Source organism: Podarcis raffonei, chromosome 9 (genome assembly GCF_027172205.1).
Source record: "Podarcis raffonei isolate rPodRaf1 chromosome 9, rPodRaf1.pri, whole genome shotgun sequence".
In the NCBI taxonomy this organism is placed as follows: Eukaryota; Metazoa; Chordata; class Lepidosauria; order Squamata; family Lacertidae; genus Podarcis; species Podarcis raffonei.
Genome location: NC_070610.1, coordinates 22,045,242 through 22,068,986, shown reverse-complemented (window position 1 = coordinate 22,068,986; position 23,745 = coordinate 22,045,242). Strand labels below are relative to the sequence as shown.

General features: G+C 41.9%; 1 protein-coding gene across 5 annotated transcripts in view; it reads left to right on the top strand.

Annotated features, from left to right (window-relative positions):
- Positions 1 to 23,745, top strand: part of MTUS1 (microtubule associated scaffold protein 1) — a 103,266-nt gene that overhangs the window by 40,351 nt on the left and 39,170 nt on the right. Inside the window, exons 4-7 of one of the 5 annotated variants that reach the window (XM_053404465.1) lie at positions 288 to 473; positions 8,421 to 8,555; positions 10,823 to 10,927; positions 12,264 to 12,314. In XM_053404465.1, coding sequence (XP_053260440.1) covers positions 288 to 473; positions 8,421 to 8,555; positions 10,823 to 10,927; positions 12,264 to 12,314 — 477 coding nt within the window. Of the gene's footprint in view, positions 1 to 287; positions 474 to 1,290; positions 1,759 to 8,420; positions 8,556 to 10,822; positions 10,928 to 12,263; positions 12,315 to 18,196; positions 18,683 to 20,284; positions 20,388 to 23,745 lie in introns of those variants that run through there. The other 4 variants (XM_053404467.1, XM_053404466.1, XM_053404468.1 and 1 more) reach the window with 4 other exon arrangements.

The window sequence follows — 23,745 nt, the reverse complement described above, 5'->3', positions numbered from 1 at the left end:
AAAGAACAGGAAACAATGTGATAGATGCTGATATTTGCCTACATTGTACATCCTTATTTTGGGACATTTTAACACAAACAGCTCTCCAGAATCACCCCTGTTAGCTGTCATGATTTTTAGCTTCTGCCACATCATGATATGTATTCTTACGTATGTAGATCTCCCCAGCTTACTAATGACTTAATGAGACAAAAGCAATGCTTTTTATTTTATTTTTTAAAAACTGTTTTAGAGATTACTACTTTTGTAATCTTTGTTAGTGACTCACTCCCTTTTTATGCTGGCAGGAACAGAAACGTGTTCTCCCAAGGGGAGGCTTGCATCTGTGAAAGCCTTGCCAGGATCTTGGACCAATTCTGCTAAGCCGAGTCCCAAATCAAAAGTGCCTGTCAAAGGACAAGGAATACGGAGAACACCTAGCATTTCCTCTGTCAGTAGCACTCAGAGTGACCAAAGTACACGCAGCAATAATTGTAAGTCATTTTTTTGTTAATCCATCTCTTTAAAAAATTTTTTTTGAATAAAACCCTAAACGGCTTAAGTCTGTCCTTATGGCACTGATGGTGTTGTGGCTGTCCTCATCCTTGAGATGTTATCCTAAATAACAGGTAGAAAACAATAACTGGAAAATGCTCATGTTGTTGGACCCCCTGATGTTTGCAAATGTGTACCTATGTCACTGAGCAGGCAACACAATCCACCAATGGCGATGGAAATAACTTGTGGTTTAAGACTAGCTTTCATTGTAGTACGCGGTCTTTATGTACAACATTGTTCCTTTCTGATTTTACAGCAGGTGTCTTCGTTTTGTTAGGCTTTCAAATAAGTTGCTGCTTACGAGCTTAGACCAATTTTTACAAGCACGCCGTTTAAGTACCATTAAGGAATTAATACTAAACAGCCCCCTGACAAAGCTTAACTGTTGCCTGCTTTGATACTGCCTTAAACTGTAGGGATTTTTTTGGGGGGGGGATGTAGCAATGGTGCTACATATTGAAGCAGCTCAAATCTTCTATATGGCGAGGAGAGATTTTATGCTAAAACCTTGTTGAGCTGAGGAGGCAAACTGCAGAACAGATTTTTTTAAAAAGGTTTCTTGCATTTCCCTTTACTTCCTCTTTCCTTTAAAACAAACCTTCCCTGTGTACTATTTTCTTAAAAAGAAAACATTTAAATTTTGCATCATTCATCTCTCCTACAAACAGATTGGCTCTGAACAGACAGCCATGTTGGGGCTTTTTTTTTTTTGGCTGCACAGTTTACTATGGTGCCTGACTCACCTAAGGAGGTTGTAAATGCTGCTCTGTTCCGTTTTTTCTTATACTCTGCTCGTAACAAAGGGGAGGTCTTTTTGCTTCATAACAAAGAAATGTGGTGGTCTCCTTTTCAGATTAATTGACGACTCTTTCTTAGCTTGATGGCTAGTTGGCTTAATCTGTTTTGTCTCCTGCCTTGAAGCTTACAATTTTTTTCCACTCTAATTCACTAAGAGCAAGCGTGGGGAATACGAGAGAGGGTTGAACATGGCTGCAGTCTTTCGGGCTTTGAGCTTGCTTTGATCATTTTAAATGACTATACCAGGAGGACTTCGCAGTTGCACAGAAACTGACTTTTCTCCTCATATTTTCACGAATTCTACCCTAACGCCACCGGCAGATTCAATGAGCCACTGCGATGTTACCTTATTGACCTTGCTGGTAGTGGGATCTTACAGCTTTTGTATAATCCCTTTGTTAGCCACATTTACTGGGAGAAGAAGTAGGTGATCATCCTTTTTAAAAAATATGTATGTGTGTGTATATTCAGGGGCAGAATGTGTTGACTTATTGAATAAAATGAATGTGTTAATTCTGCATGTGTTAATTCTGCATTGCTTTTTAAAATTGTGATTTAGGGAGAGGGGGAGGAGGATGAATGTGTTCAGTTTCTGTCTAACAAATGTAAGCCTGACCTTCTGTCTAGAGCCGTAATCAAATCTGGGGGATATTTTAGCCGAATGCATTTCCAACTGTAGAGCTTTGTTGTTTGGATATTGCATCCTTTCTCCCCCCCTTTTTTTATTTCAGACTTAATTTCACACCCACTCCTTCCCAAATGTGTGTGTTTGTGTGTGTGTGAATGTATGACTTTACTGAGCGCAGTTTGGAATCAGACGCATCAACAGCCCATGGGAGACACCATACAATCTTACACTGATACATTTTTGGAGCATTCTAAGGTCAAAGCAAGATGCTTGTTCAGTAAAGCAGTTGGGATTTAAAAAAAGAACAGTGCATATCTGTAAAACGACCTTTTTCTTAAAGCAAGTGGAAAGTAACAATTCTGTTGCTTTGTGTGCCCAATGCTTTATGTCATTTTCTCTCTCTCTCTCTCTCTTTTTAAATGTAGTTTCTGCAGTGTGTGTGTGTTTTGAGATTAGGCTGTTTTTCTTTCTCTCTCCCCCCCCCCAACCCCTGCCCACCAGCCGCCACCACCGGTTTTAAGGAAACTGCCTTCCCTTCAGCAATGGTTGAAACTGAGTTTATGCAGAGTTTTCAATAGAACTGTTCTTGTGCTATAGTCAGGGATGGTGTTTCAGATATGCTGGAGAGGGCAATGAGATGAGGAAGGAAGAAAAAGGCTGCCTTATGAATAACTTGTACCAGAACAGCATTATTATTTTCATTATTAGCCGCTTTTGGGGGGGGGGGGTACTGTTGAAATGGCATGAACAAAATAAAATATAAATGAATAAAATCAATTAAAAACCAAATTTAAACTATTTACCATCCAAGAATACAGAAAGGACTAGTCCTCCCCCCTCTCCACATGCCCCCAAAGTGTGGGATAATAATAATAATAATAATAATAATAATAATAATAATAATAATAATATATTTATACCCCGCCCATCTGGCAACAGAATATTAAAAACACGATAAAACATCAAACATTAAAAACTTCCCTAAACAGGGCTGTCTTCAGATGTCTTCTAAAAGTCAGATAGTTGTTTATCTCCTTGACGTCTGATGGGAGGGTGTTCCACGGGGTGGGCACCACTACCAAGAAGGCCTTCTGCCTGGTTCTCTGTAACCTCGCAGTGAGGGAACTGCCAGAAGGCCCTCGGAGCTGGACCTAAGTGTCTCCTGGCTGAACAATGGGGGTGGAGACGCTCCTTCAGGTCTACTGGGCTTAGCCTGGTGCCTCAAAACGGACAGTGATGGTGCCAGACATGGAGAGCATTCCATAGACTGGGAACCACTACTGAAGAAGCTTGTTCTCATATCTCTACCCTCTGCACCTCTCTTGGATGTGGCACACAGAAAAGGGCCTTTGATGAAGGCTGTAGCGTCTGGGCTGGTTCATGTGGGGGAGAGGTAGTCTTTGAGGTCCTAAGATGTACTTTGAATTGAGCCTGGAAACTTAACCGTTAGCCAGTACAGAAGTGCCAGAAGTAGTGTCATAGGCTCAGATTTTCTGGTCCCGGTTAGTAACCTACTCTCTGAATTTGCCTTAGCTGTAGCTTCCAAATTGTCTTCAAAGGCAGCCCCACATATAATGCATTGCAGTAATCTAACCTAGATCTTACTAGCTGAAGCTAGATTACATTAACTATTGCCAAGCTTATAAAGTGTGTTTTCCTCCTTGCAGTAGAACAGTTGTATTCTCAAGAAATAGAGTAAACTATGTCTTCATTGGGACGCGGGTGGCGCTGTGGGTAAAAGCCTCAGCGCCTAGAGCTTGCCGATCGAAAGGTCGGCGGTTCGAATCCCCGCGGCGGGGTGCGCTCCTGCTGCTCGGTCCCAGCGCCTGCCAACCTAGCAGTTCGAAAGCACCCCCAGGTGCAAGTAGATAAATAGGGACCGCTTACTGGTGGGAAGGTAAACGGTGTTTCCGTGTGTGGCTCTGGCTCGCCAGAGCAGCGATGTCACGCTGGCCACGTGACCCGGAAGTGTCCCCGGACAGCGCTGGCCCCCGGCCTCTTGAATGAGATGGGCGCACAACCCTAGAGTCTGTCAAGACTGGCCCGTACGGGCAGGGGTACCTTTACCTTTTTATGTCTTCATTTAACAAGACTGAGAATGTCCACTGGGCATGGAATTCTTACAAAAATGAATATTGGCATTTGCACAGCAAATTTGTTACCTTGCTGGATTATGTTAAATTCTGATAAACCTGGCAAGTACAGGTTTTGCCTCCAAACAACTCAGCAAGTTTGGCCTTAGCTTAAGGTAGTCAATTTCTCACATAAGTATTGGAATAATTTTTTTTATTCTTTTAGTGATACAACAATATGGAAAGGTTAAGCCTGCAAATTAACAGGTTGTAGGGATCATTTAGCCAGTTTCTGTCTTGAACAGACTGATCTGTCCATCTCGGGTAGCAGGATACACGTGGAAGATGAAAATCTGGTCCATTTTTCTTGCTATATTTCCTGGCCACTGAGAAGGTACAGAAAATGACATACTCCTGAAAAATAAGCTAAGTCAGCAGCCTACATGCTATTAATTGGTTATTACCATCCTGGCATAGGCTAAATCACTACTGAGGACATTTGAAAATGATTTGATTGCACATTTCATTCAGGCATATTAGTTTATATTACACTGTGCTAATTCCCTTTGAACAGTATCTTTAAACACTGTTACGGTAACAAGATTCCTTGCAAAGACCCAGTGCATTGCTATCACTAAACTAGGTCAGTAGACCACTCTTTCATCATGATGAGTTCTGACATGCAGCAAGTCTTGCAGACTTGAAACATCAGATCTGCGTTGCCAGCAAACATGTATTCTAAATGTAATTAAATGGGCCTTCTAAAAAAAAATAAATTAAAAAATTGATGTGCATTGAAGGTTTTGTGAGTTAGGGCCATGAGAAGGAGAGTAAGTTGAGAAAGCCTGTTGCCTTATTTGACAGACTTGTGTTCTGCTTGACTAGACTGTTGTACTAATCTAATCTGAGTAAGCACGTTTGTAATATGGTTTTAAGTCAGCTGTGCAAGATGGTGTTTTTAAAAAGTGTTATATTTTGGGGTTGTTTTTTTTAAAAAAGGAACTGTGCCATCTTGAAGAAACCAAGTGCCATGCTGTCTTTCTCCATATGTATCTACCAATACCACGAGATCATTATCCAAGTCCCATCTCTATGTGCCCCCTCTGAAGGAGGTCAGGAGGGTAGAAATGAAAGAAAGTGCATTTTATGTGGCACTCTCTCCATTTATGAAATGCTCTCCTTAAGAGGTCTATTTGATGCCTTGTCATCATTTGGGTGCCAAGCAAAGGTGTTTTGTTTACCCAGGCATTTGGGCAGCACCAATTATATAGTTATACAGTTAAAGCTTTTTTAAAAACAAAACAAAACTAAGCTTCTGTGATTTTTATTTATTGTAGGGTTTTTATCTTGGCTGTAAATCACTTTAGGTGGGAAGCAATACATAAATTGAACAACCGAAGCTAACCTAACAAGGTGTAATGATAGAATAGCCTAAATGTTTTTGCAGCAACACAAGCATGGGTAGGCAAACTAAGGCCCGGGGGCCGGATCCAGCCCAATCGCCTTCTAAATCCGGCCCACGGACGGTCCGGGAATCAGCGTGTTTTTACATGAGTAGAATGTGTCCTTTTATGTAAAATGCATTTCTGGGTTATTTGTGGGGCCTGCCTGGTGTTTTTACATGAGTAGAATGTATGCATTTATGTAAAATGCATCTCTGGGTTATAGGAAGTCATTCATATATTATTTTCAAAATATAGTCCGGCCCCCCCACAAGGTCTGAGGGACAGTGGACAGGCCCCCTGCTGAAAAAGTTTGCTGACCCCTGTAATATATCACAAAGTGCCACAACAAAGAAAGAGTGTTTGGAGGATTGTAAATAATTTAACTAATAGAGGCACTTTCTGCTTCATTTAATAGATGTTTGTGTTATTGTCTAACCATATGTTTTCTGTAACATTCAAAGGGGTTTTACACATCACGGTAAACATGACCCTGGGGTCTGGACTAGTTGAGTGGTTGATATGCACTACTTGAAATGTGACTGTCTTTCAAAAATTATAGCACAGATATGCCTGGCCAGTTGTAGAAACTTGGGGACCAGTTCTATTCCGTAATTTGTGAAGTATCTCTTAGTTCGTTCAAAATGAACATAGTGGATGTCAAAATGTCAAAAAAGCAGTGCTTTTTTCTGGGGGGGGGACTCAGGGGGACGCATACCCCTAAACATTTTGTGAATCTAAGTTTGGCCTCATTGAGGGGCAGTATTTCAATATGAGTAGGAAAATGAGAGTACCCCTAAACATTTTTTTTAAAGAAAAAAGCACTGATTAGAAGTATGTGATTTTTTTAAAAAAAATCTTACCAGATTCTTTGGAAATGAGTGGCTCTTAGCTATGGAAAGTTGCATGCCAGCGTTTTCATGACTTCTTTAAGAATTATTGTCAAATGATTTTCACCCAAATCCCGTATGCTGCCCAAATGAGCAGTTTCCATTATTGTCCCACATTCTGTATGATGTCCATCCTTGTGTTAAAAAACACTGAAACGCTAAACAGACAACATTCACAGTGAACAATAGGAGCATCGTGCTAGGATCTTACTGTGACCATAGAGAAAAAGAAGTCCAGACAGTACACTGACACTTCCTTCTTTACAGGTGCTGTTTTTGTGTTTCAAGCATGTGGTGTCTGAGTATCCATATGGAGGCTTTCATGGCTGTCTGCTTGACGGTTGTTGTTTTTCCTTCCTAAATCCAGCAGAACAAAATTCCCTTTCCCTTTTCTTGGTGTTGCTTTCCCTTTCCACCAAGCTAAATTGCGTTGGTGCAAAATAAGGGCACGATCTTAAAATAAAGTGAGCAGGCTTTTAAACAGAGTTTCGGACTAAAGAATGAACAAGGTAGAAGTCCTCAACATAACTGGATTGCTGTAGTTGTCAAATACCTGCAGTAAGGGGACTGGGATTTGGCTGCTCCTGCAAATGTGGCTACACATCTCCTGCCAACCCCATCAAGTAGGGTTTCGATACTGGTGTAAATCATGATCCAGTTGGAAGGAATGTGAGCAGGCTGAAGTTATGCACAGGAGAAGGAAGGGGTTGTGATCTCCCATGATTTAAGAGATCAGGAATGTTGTATGTACACATGCCTTTATTGTGGCAGAAGCTTTTTGCAGGCTAGGACGCATTTTGTTAGATACATACGTGCTTTATTTCCTTGTGATCATGTACCGTATACAGCAGGTATGAGCTGCAAGCAGTATTGTTCTGGGATTTTTTTTTAATTCTTCATTTTTGGTTAATTGGCAGTATGCCCTTGGCTTTGCTATTTGCAAGCAGAGCCCCAGTAGGAGATACTTTTTTGCAGTATATTCGAGAGGAGTGAAGAAGCATCTTGGAAAGCGAGTGCTATTTTCATATGAAGCAAAAATCGAAAGTTTCCCTTCCTGAAATGACTAGTGGTAGACATCTGGAGTTGGTGTGTTTCCTCCAGCTTCCTCTTCTCCACTCCTTAGCGGTGCTCAGAGCACAGACAACAGTGGCTCACTTTGTTTAAAAATAGGAATTTCCCAACAGGAAAAACTTTGTAAAAACTCTGCCTTGTTGCATGAGGACGTTATATGGAGAGTGGTATGAATAAGGATGCAGAAGAGATACACTAAATATTGGGCAGTCTCTGAGATTAAGAAAGTGGCTATATAATCTAATAATAATAGTGGTAAGAATAATATAATGCTACAACTATAGTGCCAGATAAATGAACAGTCCAGGGAAGCAGACCCATTGTGTAGAGTTACACGGAAACTATAAAGGAACAACAATATAGAGGGAGGAAAATAGATCTGTAGGAAGAATAATTTTGGAACTCCTTTCGGGAATGTACTATAATGAAAACGTGGTAGCTTGTCTCAGTTCTCTTACAATAGCCACCTAAAGTTAGAAAATACACTATGGCATTGTTAAACCAGTGTTTGTGTGTTGGAGGCTGGTGGAGTGACTAAATCTATGTACACAAATGGAGCATATACATGTTACATTGCAATTATTTACACAACGGTTTTGTAGTTGTTTCCTTTGTGTCCGTAGGTATGTGCAGCCCATCAGCAATGATAGATGGGGTTCCACTTTCAAACTTTGTGGCACCTGATGCTAAGTCTCTCTTAACACTGTAAGGAATACCAGAGTTTAATGTGCCTGTTGACTCTCCATATACAGATATATTTCTAACAACAGAGGATAATACTTGATACATCTGAAAGTGTATTCCATAATAAATTTGTTAGTCTTCAAGCTGCCACAAGTCTTGTTGTGTTTGCTGCTGCACTATAACATCAAGACTTCTCTGATAGCAAGAAGAGTTTCAAGTGTTGAATATTTGGCATGTATTTTCTTGGTATGTGGTACTTAAACTTAACTTCTTTATGGCTTGCATTTTTCCTTTATAGCTACAAGTGCCACAATTATAATCAGAAATGGAGAGTGGCCTTCGAAATTGTCTTGTCAGAATGGCACAGCTGAATCCATCTTTCTAAAGCCCATTCCTAGGCCGAGAGTGCTTTCCCTGAAAAGCACCCCAAAAGGTATCTCATCTCTTAAGCTTCACTTTTATTCACTTTTATTCAAGCAGCTCCCATGTCCTTGCTACCACTTCATCCTTATGAACTCCAGCCTTTGTCCCCCCCAGACAGGAATAAATATGGCAGGGGTGATGGGGCTCAATTAAATCTTAGATCCCAGGCCCTTGGAATAATGCGCCCTGCATTGGCCGGCCTGTTCCCTTAAAATTTGCTCAGAGTGCAAATAGAGCCCACAGCCCCTTGCCTCTCCCAGAGAACATCTGATCTTTAACAACTCTGATCCTAAGCTGCAGTAGCATGGACCAAAATGATCTTGGCATGTGGGAATTTACAAGAATTACTGAGCTTGGTCACCATACACTTCAAACCCAGAAATCAAAATTACCCAGTTTTATATAAAATAGGAGGAAGGGAAGGACACAAAGGGTCAAAACAGAATACTGAAAAACAATCAGAGCTCTGTGGCTAAAAATTTGACTGATCCCAAGCTATTTGTTTGATGATAGCATAAGTGTTCTCAGTCTACTTAGGAGTGTGGTTGCAGGCTCTACAATGGTCAGTGATAGAGAAATGTAGAATTGTAGAGTTGTAAGGGACCACAAGGCTCATCTAGTCTTACCAATATATTTCCTGGACCCCTACATTAGGAAGGGGACGGACCCTGATGTGAGGGCAGGGACAAAGACTCGTCGTTGGTCAGGCAGTCTCCAGTGAAGCAGAACCCAGATATTTTGACAGGTAGAGGTTTGGCGTCACTCTGGGATCAGAGGAAGATAGATATCTCAGGTGTAAATTGTCACTGGGATCTCCCATCTCCCTGCCAGATAGTTTTAAATATATATATTATGGCTCTGAAGGCTTTAGTGGCAAATCCAATCTAGCCTTGCTCAGGAGGGGCAGGAGGAGACCAGTGCCTTACATGACAAGCCCTACGTATTAGTTCTGAGATTTATGACTCTTGCAAGCTTAAAAATAGAAAAGATGGGATATTTTAATTTTAAAAACCAGGCATATGTTTTCCTTCAGTAAGAGATATGAGATGAGGAAGCTACCAAATTGCCACCAGGGAAGCACATGCTGGAACGTTGATGGATGATTGTCTAACTGTAGCTGAGGAGTACGCCTGCTTGTTTAAATACCAGCAGCGTGCTAGTTTCTGTACAAACCATAGACGTGCATAGTCCCAGCCAAGAATTCTTACAGGTCACACTAGGCAGCTGAAATCAGTGGAAGGGAAAAGGTCAGGGGCTAATTAAATGACTGCCATGTGATCTCTTCCAGCACAAGATTAAAATAGGTGATAATATTTGTGGGTGGGGGAAGAGAACCCTGAAACTGTTGCAGCTGCATTTCTTAGCCTTAAATGACCGGGGGGCGGGGGGAGACAGCCTAATGTCTTCATAATGATTTTTCTAAGCTGGAAAGCAGTGTTCTTTCCAGTTCAGGCAAAGACCATTATGATAACCCGGACAAGGATTGACCACATCTACCAAAATCTCTGTAGGCAGAAGAAATAATCAGAATCCTGAATGTGGATCCCCCCCCCGCAATAAATCATATGGAATGTTCTTGATCTACCTGGAAAACACCTGATCAATTGCCGGCAGTATTGTCACAGAACCTTGATTAGTTCCAGGTGTGATCTGGAACCTAGCAGAATGTAGTCCCTTCTGCTGATAAATTAAAAGTACAATTAGTTGCAGTGTTGTGTGGGAGAGAGAAAAATCTTAGGGCTGTTTGGATGATACCCTCTCTTTATAGTGTGTGTATGGAGGGGGAGAATAAGCATGCAAACCCAACATGATCTCCTGAACTTGCTGCACGTAAAAGTTGGGTGGATAGAGAAGTACTATCCAGTCTTTCTAGGCATCGTGAGAAATAGAACTGGTGTTGCCGCTCCGTGTACTTCCCCCCATTACCCTTTGTAATTTCTAGTTGAATAGAAAGCATGATGAGACTGACACCATGCTGGGCATTGTCCCATCTCCCAACTCAGTGCAGCACAACATGCATTATGTCCTTCTAGGCCTAATGGGGGGGGAGGGGGTTGTCATGGTGTGGCAGCGGTTTATATATATATCATTAGGAGCACAGGTAGTTGCCTTATACTGAGTCAAATCATTGATCCATCGAGCTCGGCATTAACTACACTGATGAGTGGCTTTCTAAGGTGTCAGGTGGTTCGTATAAAGTTTACAGATGCACTGGATACTTTCATTATATCAACGTCTAATTTATTTGTGGGGGTGTCTTTTTCCTTTTTCTTAAAGGAGTGAAAAGCAAGTTGAGCTCAGTGAGCCAATGTCTGCCAAAATCTTCTGGGGCACTTCTTCCAGGAAGGAAAACCAGAGATGCAAGAGGAAATCAGCAGCTGGGTAAAGTATTAGTCCCATTTTTGTTTGCGTGGTGTTATTAGTTAAGGTTATAAGTTCATCTGTGTTATCTCCAACATCATTTCTATCCAATTAACTGGCATGGTGCTTATACAATATACAATCAGACCTGTGTTAGGAAACATGACTTGTCTTGGATTTTGCAGATTTTGCTCAACCCTGGGCATCTAAGCACTGGTGTTGACTAAGGCAAGTGTACCTGTGTGTTTTTCCCCATTTACTTTAAAACTTAAGTTTATGCTTATTCCACTGAGTGGAAATGCTTATTGGTGCATGTAAGAATTGTTGTATTCTGTGATGGCAGTATCCGTTTTGCTATTTGTTCCACCTAGGGAACTAAATTTGTAGATAAATGTTGTGGATAAAGTAATAGGTTTCCAAACAACTATTACAAACCTGCAAAAACAGTGCTGACTTTCATTCATTTAAGTTAATTGTGCAGAACAGGGAAGGATTTTTTAAAAGAAGTTCAGAATGATGCATAGCAGCATGAGGAACCATGCATATATTAACCTAATTTTGTTACCTAGTCTCAGAATACTGGCGGTGGTGGTTGGTTTTTTTAAGGAGCATTTCTTCTTATATATAGAGAAAAGAGAAAATGCGCAGAAATCAAGGCTTATGCCTTTAAACATGGAATAATACATGATGATGCTAACAGTGAAACAGTATGCAGTATTACAGTTTGGAAAAGCCTGTCCTCCTAGTGATAATTGCATATTCACATTTGCCGATAACATACCATGTCACTTCTCAGCAAGGCAAAACGTATAATTGGGAAGATTTAGCATATCCCTGCTTCTTAAATCCACTCACTGTATGACCAAGTACTTTAAAAAATAATCTAAAGAGCCTGAAGAGTTTAAAGATAATCCACTTAAGCCCAAATATATATGCTTCATACAAGTACATGTAACAGTTGCCTGGCAGCTCCTTCCTAGCTGGAGAAACTACTTTGAGTAGTGCTGGCAATAGTTAGCTGCCTGCAACTCCAACCGTTAGTTATTTGCCTCAACCCTACAAATTTCACATGCATGGGTTCCCTCCAAACATGCACATGAAATCCTGAGTTGCTTGGGCGAACGAAATAATTTGGAGTACAGTCCTGAGAGGGGCAAGTGTCCCTCCAACTTACCCACCTTCTGAAGTAGCATTTTCTGTGTTTTTTGTTTGGTATTGGTTTTATAGAATGAGCCATTGGGCTCCATTTGGGTATGTTGCCTTTGAGGAGTAGCTTGATCCATAAGGCTAGTGTGTGCATTTTATTTCCTTTTTAAAAAGAGTATGACAGTTCAAGTTACGTTTTTGTCTTTTGCAGGACCTTCAGGACAAAACGTACCTCGAAGTTTATTGTCTACATTCAGTTCTGGTGAGTTCAAACACTCCCTTTTGTTCCTAAAAGTATTGCGCTAGCAAGGAGGAGTTCCAGTCCTGATCCTAAGTATATTTTATGGTGGTGTTCTGGGTGAAGCAGTTGGCGAAAACTTTAGTGTTTTTTGTTTCCTGCACCTTTTTTGATATGAGACTTTTATACTGGTAGTATGACATCTCTGTTGCCCAAGCATGGAAAGCCTGTGACCCTCCAGGGGTTGTCTTTATCATTTGCTACAAACAGAAGTCATGGTTCCATTCCCCACTGAGAGTCTTCCAGTGTGGGTTGAGTGCTGAAATTAGGTTTAATTCTGTTTCCAGAGCTTGGTTGGGGGAAAAGCTCATGGGGAGAGGCAAGGCAGGGGGTGTATTCAGCACCCTTTCTGCTCATTAACTTTTGCCTCATATCCTCCTTGCTTCATACATGATTTGAGTGGGCCTGCTGCCAGAATTCCATCTAAATTGGCCCTGATTCTTAACTCTGTTTTTTTAATAAGGCTTAATTCTTCCCCTGCAAATGCCCCTTATGTTATTTTTAATCTTTTCCTCCCTCCAACTGTGCTCTGAAACCAGAGGCAACTTTAGATGAGGAAAATCAGGAGGGCTGCAGGTCATTCATAGGTAGCATACACATACGGTAAGAAATAAAACACTGCCTGCTGTTGGTCCTCTCTACCCTCTTTTGTGTTAGCTTTGCGCAAACACTCTTATCAACATGTTTGCCAATGTTGTAATCAATCTACAAAACACTAATTCCTTCTCCAATTGGAGTTCCCATCCTGTTCTAATTATAGCAGCTTCAGGGGGGCATATTGTGTTGGGACTGTGACATGGGAGGAAAGAGTTAACAGCTCCACTGCAACTCTGGCCCTGATTGGCCCATCCACATGCACCTGCTATTTAATATCTAAATCATGCAGGTGACAAGTTTACCATCACATTGAGGTTGACATAAAGCTTAGAGAACCAAACGTACTTAACCAACCAGACCAGCTAAACTGATGTTCTGAATCCTGTGTAGCATATAAGAAAGTATTTGAACTAAAATGTTGGAGTTGATAGCATCTGATGTAATAATTTTGTATGTAATGCCAAATACAATTTGTCATTGAGCAACACAGCCTTCATATATTTATCTTTGATTGTGGTCTGCAGTGTAGAGGTTAAGCCAGCAATCTGCATGTAGTAAGATGTTCACTTGCCATTTCCAAGTCTTGTACACCTGCCTTCAGTTTTAGAGCTCAGCAGTAAATAATGCATTTGGTGAAACCTTCATTTACCTTAATGGTTCCGTGTGTCAACAAAGAGTGATGAATGGCATGTGCTGAATTAGAAGTGCTACTTATAACATGAAATGTTAATTATAGATGCCTTAGTGATACTGGATTCCTCAATGCATAGGTCTAAAAAGGTTCCTAGCGTTGTCAATTGCTCTTGAAGGCTTCTTCCTGTTGACTCGGTAGTTCAATGTTAATCATGATTTACTCAAACTGATTGTCTCTTTATTGAATCAGGATTAATTGGTAGACCCAAAATATTAAGGGACGTGAGCAGACTAAGAGTTATTCTGTATATGCAGCATGAGACAAATATTTGCACAACAGTACCTCTGCAGATGTTAACCACATTCCTAACACCTAGTAAATGCCTCATGGAGCAGTGTTGCAATGATAATTGTATAGGACTCCACACAGTATTTAAGCATTATGTTTACATCTAGGAATTCCTGCATTGCAGGAGGTTGACTAGATGATCCTTGGGGTCCCTTCCAAATCTACAATTCTATGATTCTATTAAATCAAAGGCTCCTGTAAATGATGGGAACGTTTTTAGGTAAATTTCACATGAAAAGAGTTGCTGTGTCTTTAAATTCTGTGTCTTTCCGGTCATGTACTCAGATGTGATTGGATTATTTTTTTTCTGAGATTGGATTGGACGGTGAGATTCTGAGAGCAGTTGAGCCATTGGCGTGAAGGTGGAAGATTCAGTTAGGCAGTTGGCATCTGTGGGTTGATGGATGAAAAAGGGAGATCTCTTTGGAAAATGAGGATAGGAGCATTCTTGTACCTAGTATATATTGACTGTGAGGTCTGGGCCTTGTAATGTAAGGAAGTTAGCAATAAATTGGATTGTATTCTGTCTTGTTTTGTTTGAATTCCTTCCTTGGCTTGGTTGGCTTCCTATAGAATGATAGGAAGTTCTTATTGTTATTTGAAAGGAGAACTATGTACCTTGTTGCTTTTCCAGTGGGTTTGAACAAATTGTTTCTTCAAGGCAAAGGTAGAGAAATGCCAGAAAACCACAGTATGCCAATTACATTTTATTGGGCCTATCAAAAGTGCCTACTTTCCTGTGCCAAAGAATTGGGATACCCCAGTAAAGTCGTCTGGCTGGGAGTGCCACTATTAAAATACCCAGACAGGGGTGGGTGGGTCTCAGACCCCCTACAAAATGGTATCCTGGAGGGACGTCTCCATTTGATGTGCATCATGGAGTGGTCCTTAACCCAGGATCGGTCCTGTTAGAATGATGAGCCAGCAGATTGGGCTGGTTGATACAGGATACGCACCCAATGTCTACACCAAGACCATATTACATCAGTAAAGAATAAAGTTGTGACCTATTTAATCCAAAGAACTGGCTTGTTGTGTCTTTATTACTCTGCCCCTGGTTTTGCTCAGGCATTTGCAGGTTTACTGTGCCTGGGCCTGCAAATACCTCTGTGTAAAGAAAGATCTGTCTTTTGCTTGAAGCTGGATACAGACCGGGAGAACAAATTTTACATTGCTTTGTTGTTGTTCTTGAGGTCAGGAAGTTTCACACCAACCATTTGTGTGTTTGTTGCTTAAATTTGTATACTGCATCTGAAGGTCTCGGAGCAGTTCACAGCATAGAAATACAAAATGAAAACACAAAATACATAATAAAAATGAAACCAAACCCATACCCACCCTCCCAGAAACACATTTTAAAGGACGTAGAATGTTAATCAGCCAAAGGCCTGATTATAGAGAAACATTTTGTAGTGAAGGTGCCAGGCTAGCCTCCCTGGGGAGAGCATTCCACAAAAGGGGGAGCCCCTGCAGAAAAGGTTAGTTCTTGTGTTATCACCCTCTGGCCCTCACCAGGGTTGAGGCACACAAAGAAGGGCCTCAGATGATGAATGCAGAGTCTAGGTCGGTCCTTGATATATTGTGGTCTTGACCCATTAAGGCTTCATAGGACAAACCAGCACTTTTAATTGGGCCCAGAAACTAATTGGCAGCCAGTGCAGTTGGGTCAGGATCAGTTTAATATGCCAAGAGTGCTCCACAAAGCAGAAGAGGGCATTCAGGAGCGATCATGTCAATAGCTTGAGCCATTCGGACGTTCCAGAAGTTGGCCAGGGCTTTGACAAGAGCATCAGAGATATCAGCTGGAGAACTCCCCAGAGCCTTCTGTAAACCCACTGGCTCCATTAGCCTCAAAGGATAGAGCATGCTCATAGGTCCCCTGCCTCTGCAGAGGGGAAAAGGTGCTGAAAGCCTAAACACCAGCAGGAAGTGATCTGACCATGTCAAGGGGCTGATGTCAATATCCCCCCCCCCTTGTCAAGAAAAGAAGGTCCAGGATGAGGCTGCCACATGCATTGGGCCGGTAACATGTTGGGACAGCCACATGGTGGTCAAGGCAGCCATGAAGTCCTGAGCTACCCCAGAGACAGTTGCCTTGGCATGGCTGTCCCAACAGTCTGGGAGTCCTCAACACCAACTCCAAGACCAGCTCTGTCAGCTCAGGCAGGGAGATAGCTAGGCAGCAAGGCTGGTGGCAAAGCACAGAATCCCATATATGTCCTGACGGCTCAGTGCCAGGAAGGCACACTCTATTCCCCCCACATAACTGAACAGAGAGCCTGGAGAGAGAAAGAGAAATTCTGTAGACCACAGCAACTCCCCCTCCCCAAATCTCAGGTCTTCTCTGATGCTGCACCAAGTACCCAGGTGGCCATAGCTGGGTGAGACCAACTCCACCCTGTTCACCCACCCAGGTCTCAGTGATACAGACCTCCTCATCCATAATCGGATCATGGGTGAGGGTGGTCTTGCTCAGAGCCGACCTGGCATTTAGCAACAGCAGCCGCAGACCTGAGGACAACTGCAGTTCCCCAGGTCAGAGGAAGGGCTGGCACAGTCACTAACTGCCTGTGCTGTGTGCCCTTTCCCTGGCCTTTCCCATCTCCTACGCCATACCTCCCCCTACCCTGGATCACTGCGATTGGGGCCCCCTGGTCTCCCCAGCTCCTCTTTTCCCAGGTACATATTACGCCCCTTTATTAAAAAACCAGCAAAACTCCAAAATGGAAAAAACACACCCACAGATTAAAAGCTGTATAAAAACAATTTAAACCAAGTCAATCAGTTGGGGCCTCTGCTGTTGTTTTTTATTGCCCTAACAGAAATTCCTAGACAATACCCAAGGTTGCCTTTGTGTGTTGGGTAACTGAAGGAAAGCGAAGCACAGCCTTCTGTAAATCTGATGTTTTAGGTTTAGAGTCACACCTACATATAGATAGATAACTGTTGACTTGAGAGTCCCTGCATGATGTGACATATTGGCTCAGTAGCAGATTTTTCTTCTTCTTTTAAAACCCATCTGTTATCTCTTCCTGAATTGGCAGGTTTCCTTTGGATGCCGTCTAAAGCATGCAGCCTCTTATCTTAGGCTGTGTACACACAACATGTTTAAAGCACATCTGCTCCACCCCCCTCCAGTCCTGGGAATTGTAGTTTAGCCCTCAGCACTACAGTTTTATCAGCACCCTTAACAAACTACAGTTCCCATTATTCTTCTTGGGGGTGTGTGTGCGTGGAATGTGATTTAAATGTATGGTGTGTACACAGCCTTAATCATTATGGCCTGGTTTGCATGTCATGCTATGCGAAGATACGGGACTACGTAGGCTCCTGGAGATGAAACTGGCATGCACTTGGCTCCTCCCTGACCCTTTTTGCTGCAGAACTGCACAGAACTGCTAAGCAAACGTTTGTTCTTGGTTAGAGCTAGTGAATACTGAGCGGAGACCTTAATCACTGGGTCTGGATGGCACACTAAGCCAAACCTTGGCTTAGCTCAGCACCAAAATGTACTGCGAGGTGGAGAGAGAAAGGGCTGCAAGCCCTCTTCTGGAGCACACAGATTCATGTGGTTTTCCTAAGTACAGTGGTACCTCAGGTTAAGTACTTAATTCGTTCCAGAGGTCTGTCCTTAACTTGAAACTGTTCTTAGCCTGAAGCACCACTTTAGCTAATGGGCCTCCTGCTGCCGCCGTGCCGCCGGAACACAATTTCTGTTCTTATCCTGAAGCAAAGTTCTTAACCTGAGGTAATATTTCTGGGTTAGCGGAGTCTGTAACCTGAAGCATATGTAACCCGAGGTACCACTGTATTGGCTTAGCATGTTGCCCGTCACTAAACTGAGGCATTTTTAGTGCCATGAAACTGCACAACCAGCCTGACTTCCCTCTCTGGACATTTCTCTCTCAATCCCATTTAAGTGAAGAATTTCATCAAGAATTCACGGGCGCATAAACAACAGCAATACGTAATATCAGCGGAATCCCGGTGAAGGGTTGTTCTTGTTTTTTATGCGTCTGGTTAGAAAGTGCTAAAATGTGTAAGTGGCTATGATAGCTGGGAGTAAGCATATTTCAGAACTATGAAAACGGATAAAAGGCCCTTTGGTTATATGAGGAATAATCTTAATCCATCTTGTGGAACGTTAAATCTTCTCCTCTAGCGGTCTTGCAAGAGAATGAGATGTGTGACATTACTGGGTGATATATTCAGCTTGGGAGACCACCCACTTCCTCTTCCTCCTCCTCCTCCCCATCCCTCCTGGGTCCCTTCGTAGATTAAACATGAACAGTGTGATGTAATTCAGAGGCTGCTTGTCTTCTGAATCACAGAGCAGTTTTATTCTAAGGGTGAGCTTTGTTTTACAGCATCTGGTGGGGAAAGACGCTGCCAGCAGCGTTTACATTGTGGATATAGTGTCTGCCTTCTTGGATTCTCCTGGCTTTTCATCCGTTTGTGGAATCTCAGTGAAGAACCAAGGGGAGGTTGTTTTTTTTTTGATGTACTGTGAGCTTGTTTTTCTTTTTCCTCTGGCCAGCTACTGCATGGCCTCAATGCTGAGTTACAAATATAGTATGTGACAGTACATGGAGGCATTTTCCTGCTTGGTTTTCTTCCAATTGCTCTGAAGACATGTTATGGTCCCCGAAATTCTCCTTATCCAACATGCATGTTCGTCTAACTGCGAAAGGGTTGCTACAAAATCTTCGACTTCCTGCTGGATTTGGAAAAAACACAGTTATTTTTCATGCAGGTTGGTAATTTTTCTCTGTGCATGGGGGACATCTTGTCTTGTTTACTTCTGCTGCTGTAGCAGTTAGGATTTGTTCAGAGTGCTGTTTCCTTCTTGCAGCATTAAACCTTAAACTGCAGCATGTCAGACAAATTAATCATCATTTTCTTAGTGTGTGCGTGCGTGCATGTGAGAGAGGGGGGGAGGGGGAGAGAGAACAGAGGTCTGACAGATGTGTAATCTATTTATAAAGTAAAGAATGTGATTTTAGGATCAGGTTCTTAATTTCTGTTTAATTATATGGCGTATAGATTCAGATGTTCATATATTATTTTAAATAAAGCTGTGTATTTTAAATAAAGCTGTCTTCTATACAGTTCTGAAATGTATTCAGCATAATAAGCAGAATGTGTTCTAAGTGGAATTCTGAGAGATTATTGCTGAATTTGGACAAAAAATAATCATAGTTCTAGTGCACATAGATAGGCAGTAAAAATATAGTAAATACTGTTCCTGGAAAGAAACGGATAAGCATAATGTATTCTAAATGTGACCTAATTACATCTGCATCGATGTTTTTTTTGTACTACGTTGCATATCAAACAGAAAAATGTAGAAGCTTTCTTTTTATACATAGTATTTTTGGAAAGCATAATGTTTCAAATAGTGCATCCAGCAAATATGTAACTGAAAGTCCTTTTTGGAGTTTAATCATGTCTCTGTCACCAAGCAGTTTTAATGCGCTCTGTTTATAGTGTGTTTTTGTGTCTCCCCCTCCCTTCTCCTCCCCAGGGCATTTCCTTCTCAGCCTGGCAACTAATAATCTTTCCTAACATCTCAGTCCCTTGGGTATTTTTGACATGCAATTCAGGATGGCTATGCACATGCCTGCTCTCCCCTCCCTCCTTTCCCCCCTCCTCTTTGTGTGTGTGTGTGTGCGTGTGTGTGTGCTTAGCACAGCAGTCAGAATGATCTCATAATTCAAGGTAATTGTTACAGTTCAGATGTTTCATAGGCAAGTGAGCTATCCAAGCATTAACATGTGTGGCACAGCTGAAGGGAAACAACAAATATTTTTATCGGAATATAGGTAGATATGCTACTTAACATTGCTACTAACCAACTGATGTTCTTTGCACCAAGAACATGTGAAAGAGAGCTCATGAGATATGGGTCCAGAATTGTTGACCTGTACTGTATAATCCGAGCTGCAGAGCTCAACATTAAGTCTGTTATAAAATTTTTTGCATCAAGTAAAGCTCTCTCCCTGCCCCCAGCTTGATTGATCTCAGCATGGTAGCATAAATGTTCATGGAAATGCTTTAAGAGGAACTCCTTTTTGTGTGTGTCGTATCTGATACTCCTAGCCCTTTAACAAATAGGTAGCATCACCCAGTGGAAGAAATCATAGTTTAGGCATAGGCAAACTTGGCCCTCCAGATGTTTTGGGATTACAACTCCCATGATCCCTAGCTAACAGGACCAGTGGTCAGGCATAGTGGGAATTGTAGTCCGAAAACATCGGGGGGGGGCGAGTTTGCCTATGTCTGTCATAGTTGATTGCTTGAGTTTTAGTTGATTTAAAATTTCCTATAAACAAGAAAGAGAAAACCATTATTTCATTATTATTAGATGATGATGCCGCATTACAGACACACATCTTGGAAGAGGCACTCCCTTTTGCATGATGGAGGAGTGGAAAGCCTCTGCTACCTGTGGTTTTTTTGTAAGTACATGTATTAAAAACCCACAATTTCCAAGAATTAGATGCCCAATTATTTCGGGGTGCCTTTTAAATCTCTTAGCTGATTAATAACAAAACATTGCACACCTCCTAAGGCACACGGTCACTTGGTAACAGTGGATTTTTGGTGCCTCCAAGATGCATAAACAAGGCACTGTGCTTCTCCCAGGATCAGCCCAGTTCTGCTTTGTGTGTCAACACAGATGTAATTGAGGAGTTTCAGTGTCACCTTCTTGATGGAGGGTATTTGGTACAGCCTTGCAGCTGTGATATATGGACCACTGTGTGTCTTTTGGGAGCTAGGCGGTGCAGTAGAAAACACACACAGACGGCTTTCTTCCTTTTGCAGGAGCCTCATAAAACTATTGGCTATGCTTGCCACCGCAGCTAATGTTGTGCTTCTCCACTAAAATGGGACAAGACCTGTTTATCAGTCCTCTGTCAGGAAAGAAAAGAAAAAGAAAGGTCCATCATGTAGGGCAGAAGATGCTGAAAAAAGCTCATTATGCAAATAATATGGCCCAAGTTTGCAAGTATAAATTACTCAGGTTCTGCCTTAGCCTTGTTCCTTTAATTTCCCCTGTCTTCCTCTTCCTGAGTAAGCAATATGCTGATTTATTTATTTTTTGTATATTGAAGCATATTGTATGAGTATACTGCTGTGAAAGCTGTGTCCTATTTTTAGGGTTACATAACATATTCTCCCAAATGAGTTCCTTTAAAAAGGAAAGAAACCCCTCTTAAGGCAGCCTAGAATGTTGTTGAGGTTCTTGATTTTTTAAAACTTCTCTAAGACATGTAATGTATTGGTTAAATGTGAATTGTGTCTCTGATTATTATTATTATTACTATTACTATTATTATTATAGATAGGCATCGTTAGTTGCCACGAAAGTTAGGCGAACAGATTCTAATGTTTGTTTTGAACCATATGGGCTATTTTTTTTCTTGATATATGGTTTCCCTATGTGAAGACTTGCAATAATCAATAAGCTGATTGTGCATGTCTAAATAGCTTCTGTCTCAAAGCATACGGAAGCAGTGACTGGAAAGTGATTGGATGCTTACTTAACATGTAGTGATGACCATTTAAAAAAATATATTTGTGCCCTCGCCAACTTGAAGTAATGTTTATATTTTGTACTTGAGTATCATGAAATCTCACCCAAGAAAACAAGTGTACGGCAGCTTGCGTGCACCATGAAGAGCTTTGTTTAACTTTGAAGTGGCGCAGTCAACAAAAAGCTCTAGACCAGTTAGGCATAGGAGTATGAGTAGTTATGGCACATGCATTATGCAGCAACCACTTCTAGCAAACGTAGGCAAATATTGGTTGCAGCCATTAAACTGAGATGCTGTGACTGGTATAAAGTGACACCATGTCAGAAGCTGTGCTCCTTCGAAAAATTCTACAAGTAATGCAGTATCTGTCAAATTGGTCGGAGCTGGCATCACAAGAATATAACGTCAGTGGGACTCTTACTCTCAAATTAGGAGTTAGTCTCTAATCTGTGCAAAGGTAGGAGAAGAGAGATTTGTTTCTGAGGAGAGCTTATTTGCAAGTACTAACTATGTAGTAATATGCACACTAAAAACTCAAGAACAGCAGTCTTGAAGAGGCCATTTTGTGTGTGGAGGAGAGGACAAAATATAGCTTCTGTACCTTTTCTGGCTGGCAGACCAGATCCTAATTTTCCTGATGCCTGAGTGTTGATGCCGATGTAGTATTAGCAGTGTATTTGGTGAAAAGCCCTGCTTAGTGATGTAGCTTGCTGTGTCATTTTTTGCTTGGCACTTGGTCTCAAATGGATGACCAAGTTTGAGATAGTTTGCATAGTTTGGGATCCTCTGGGTGGACTCTACTCATTTAGAGGTTCCTGAGTTCCAGGTGTCTGGCTCAGGGTGGTTTAGTCTGTTTCAGTCCCTACCATTCACTGTGACAGATATCATTCGTGGACCTTGATCAAAGCTGTCTTTATGCGATTCTCAATGCGGGATAGTTTGGACCCAAAGGCACATTTTGTTTTTAGGGGCACTCCCTCTACCCAGTTGTTTGGGGAACATTATGAAACCAAGAGCACAATAGTTTTACTATATGTCCAGGTTTTAGATCAGAGCTTTCCAAACTTTAATGTTGATGACACACTTTTTAGACATGCATCATTTAGCAACACAGTAATTCAGTTTTTACTAGCTCTGGGAGTTTTTACTAGTGCCGGGAGCATTTGCATGACACACCTATACACTGCACACACTAATAGACTAACAGAGGTGTTCAATCTTTCTGAGGCCACGGCTCCCTTAACTAAGTACATTCTTTCTGCGGCACCCCTGTGGGGCTCAGAAGCCCTTGCCTGCAGAGCTGGCAGCCTCTTACCCTTTTTTGAACACCCTCCCTTGTGGAGGGTTCCCTCAGTTTCCTCTCCGCTCTCCTTGGGAGTCCGCTAGGCAGCTGCTGCTGCTACCCTGGTCTCTGAGCTACCGCCGTTGCCCCAAAGAGAGGTTTCTCCCAGAGGCACCATTTGCCTGTGGAGCTTGTAGCCAGGGATGCTGCAACAAACAGCTGCGCAAACCTTTGGGAGGCAGAGATGCAAAAGGGCATCAGAGGAGGGAGGGAAGAAAAGAGAGACAGGGGCCAGTGTTGCCTGCAGCACCCCTGACCAGCTTTCAAGGCACCCCAGGGAAATAAACAACTATCTGGCTTTTAGAAGGCACCTGAAGGCAGTCCTGTTTAGGGAAGTTTTCAATGTTTGATGTTTTATCGTGTTTTTAATATTCTGTTGGTAGCCGCCCAGAGTGGCTGGGAAAATCCAGCCAGTTGAGTGGGGTATAAAAAATAAGTTGTTGTTGTTGTTGTTGTTGTTGTTGTTGTATGGCACTGGTTGAAAACCAATGCACTAACATGCTGCGACACATAATTTGGAAAACTCTGTTCTAGATTGTTTCTATACAGATGTTTAGTCTAGAATTTGTCTCTGTCCACTCATGAAAAGAATACTGTTGTGCACCACCCTGATCTCTGAGTGGTGTGAGATTCCAGGGGTTCTAGGCATGCTTACCCAGGTCTGTGTTTCCTTTTGGGAATGAGGCACAGCAGAGACTGTGGTGTCTCTAGGGTATATGGTTTATTTACACACATATACAAGATCTGGCTTACGTGCGTGAAGAGGACACTTTTAGAACCTTGCTTTCTGTCATCTGGTTGCTGGGCTTCCTCACTAATTGATTCCTGGCTCCTGGGAGGGAGGGTGGGAGACAGTGCCCCAAATTTCACACTAATGGGAAAATGTCAGCTTTCGATCTGTTATGGAAGCTTCTTAAGATTCATTCACCATGGAGT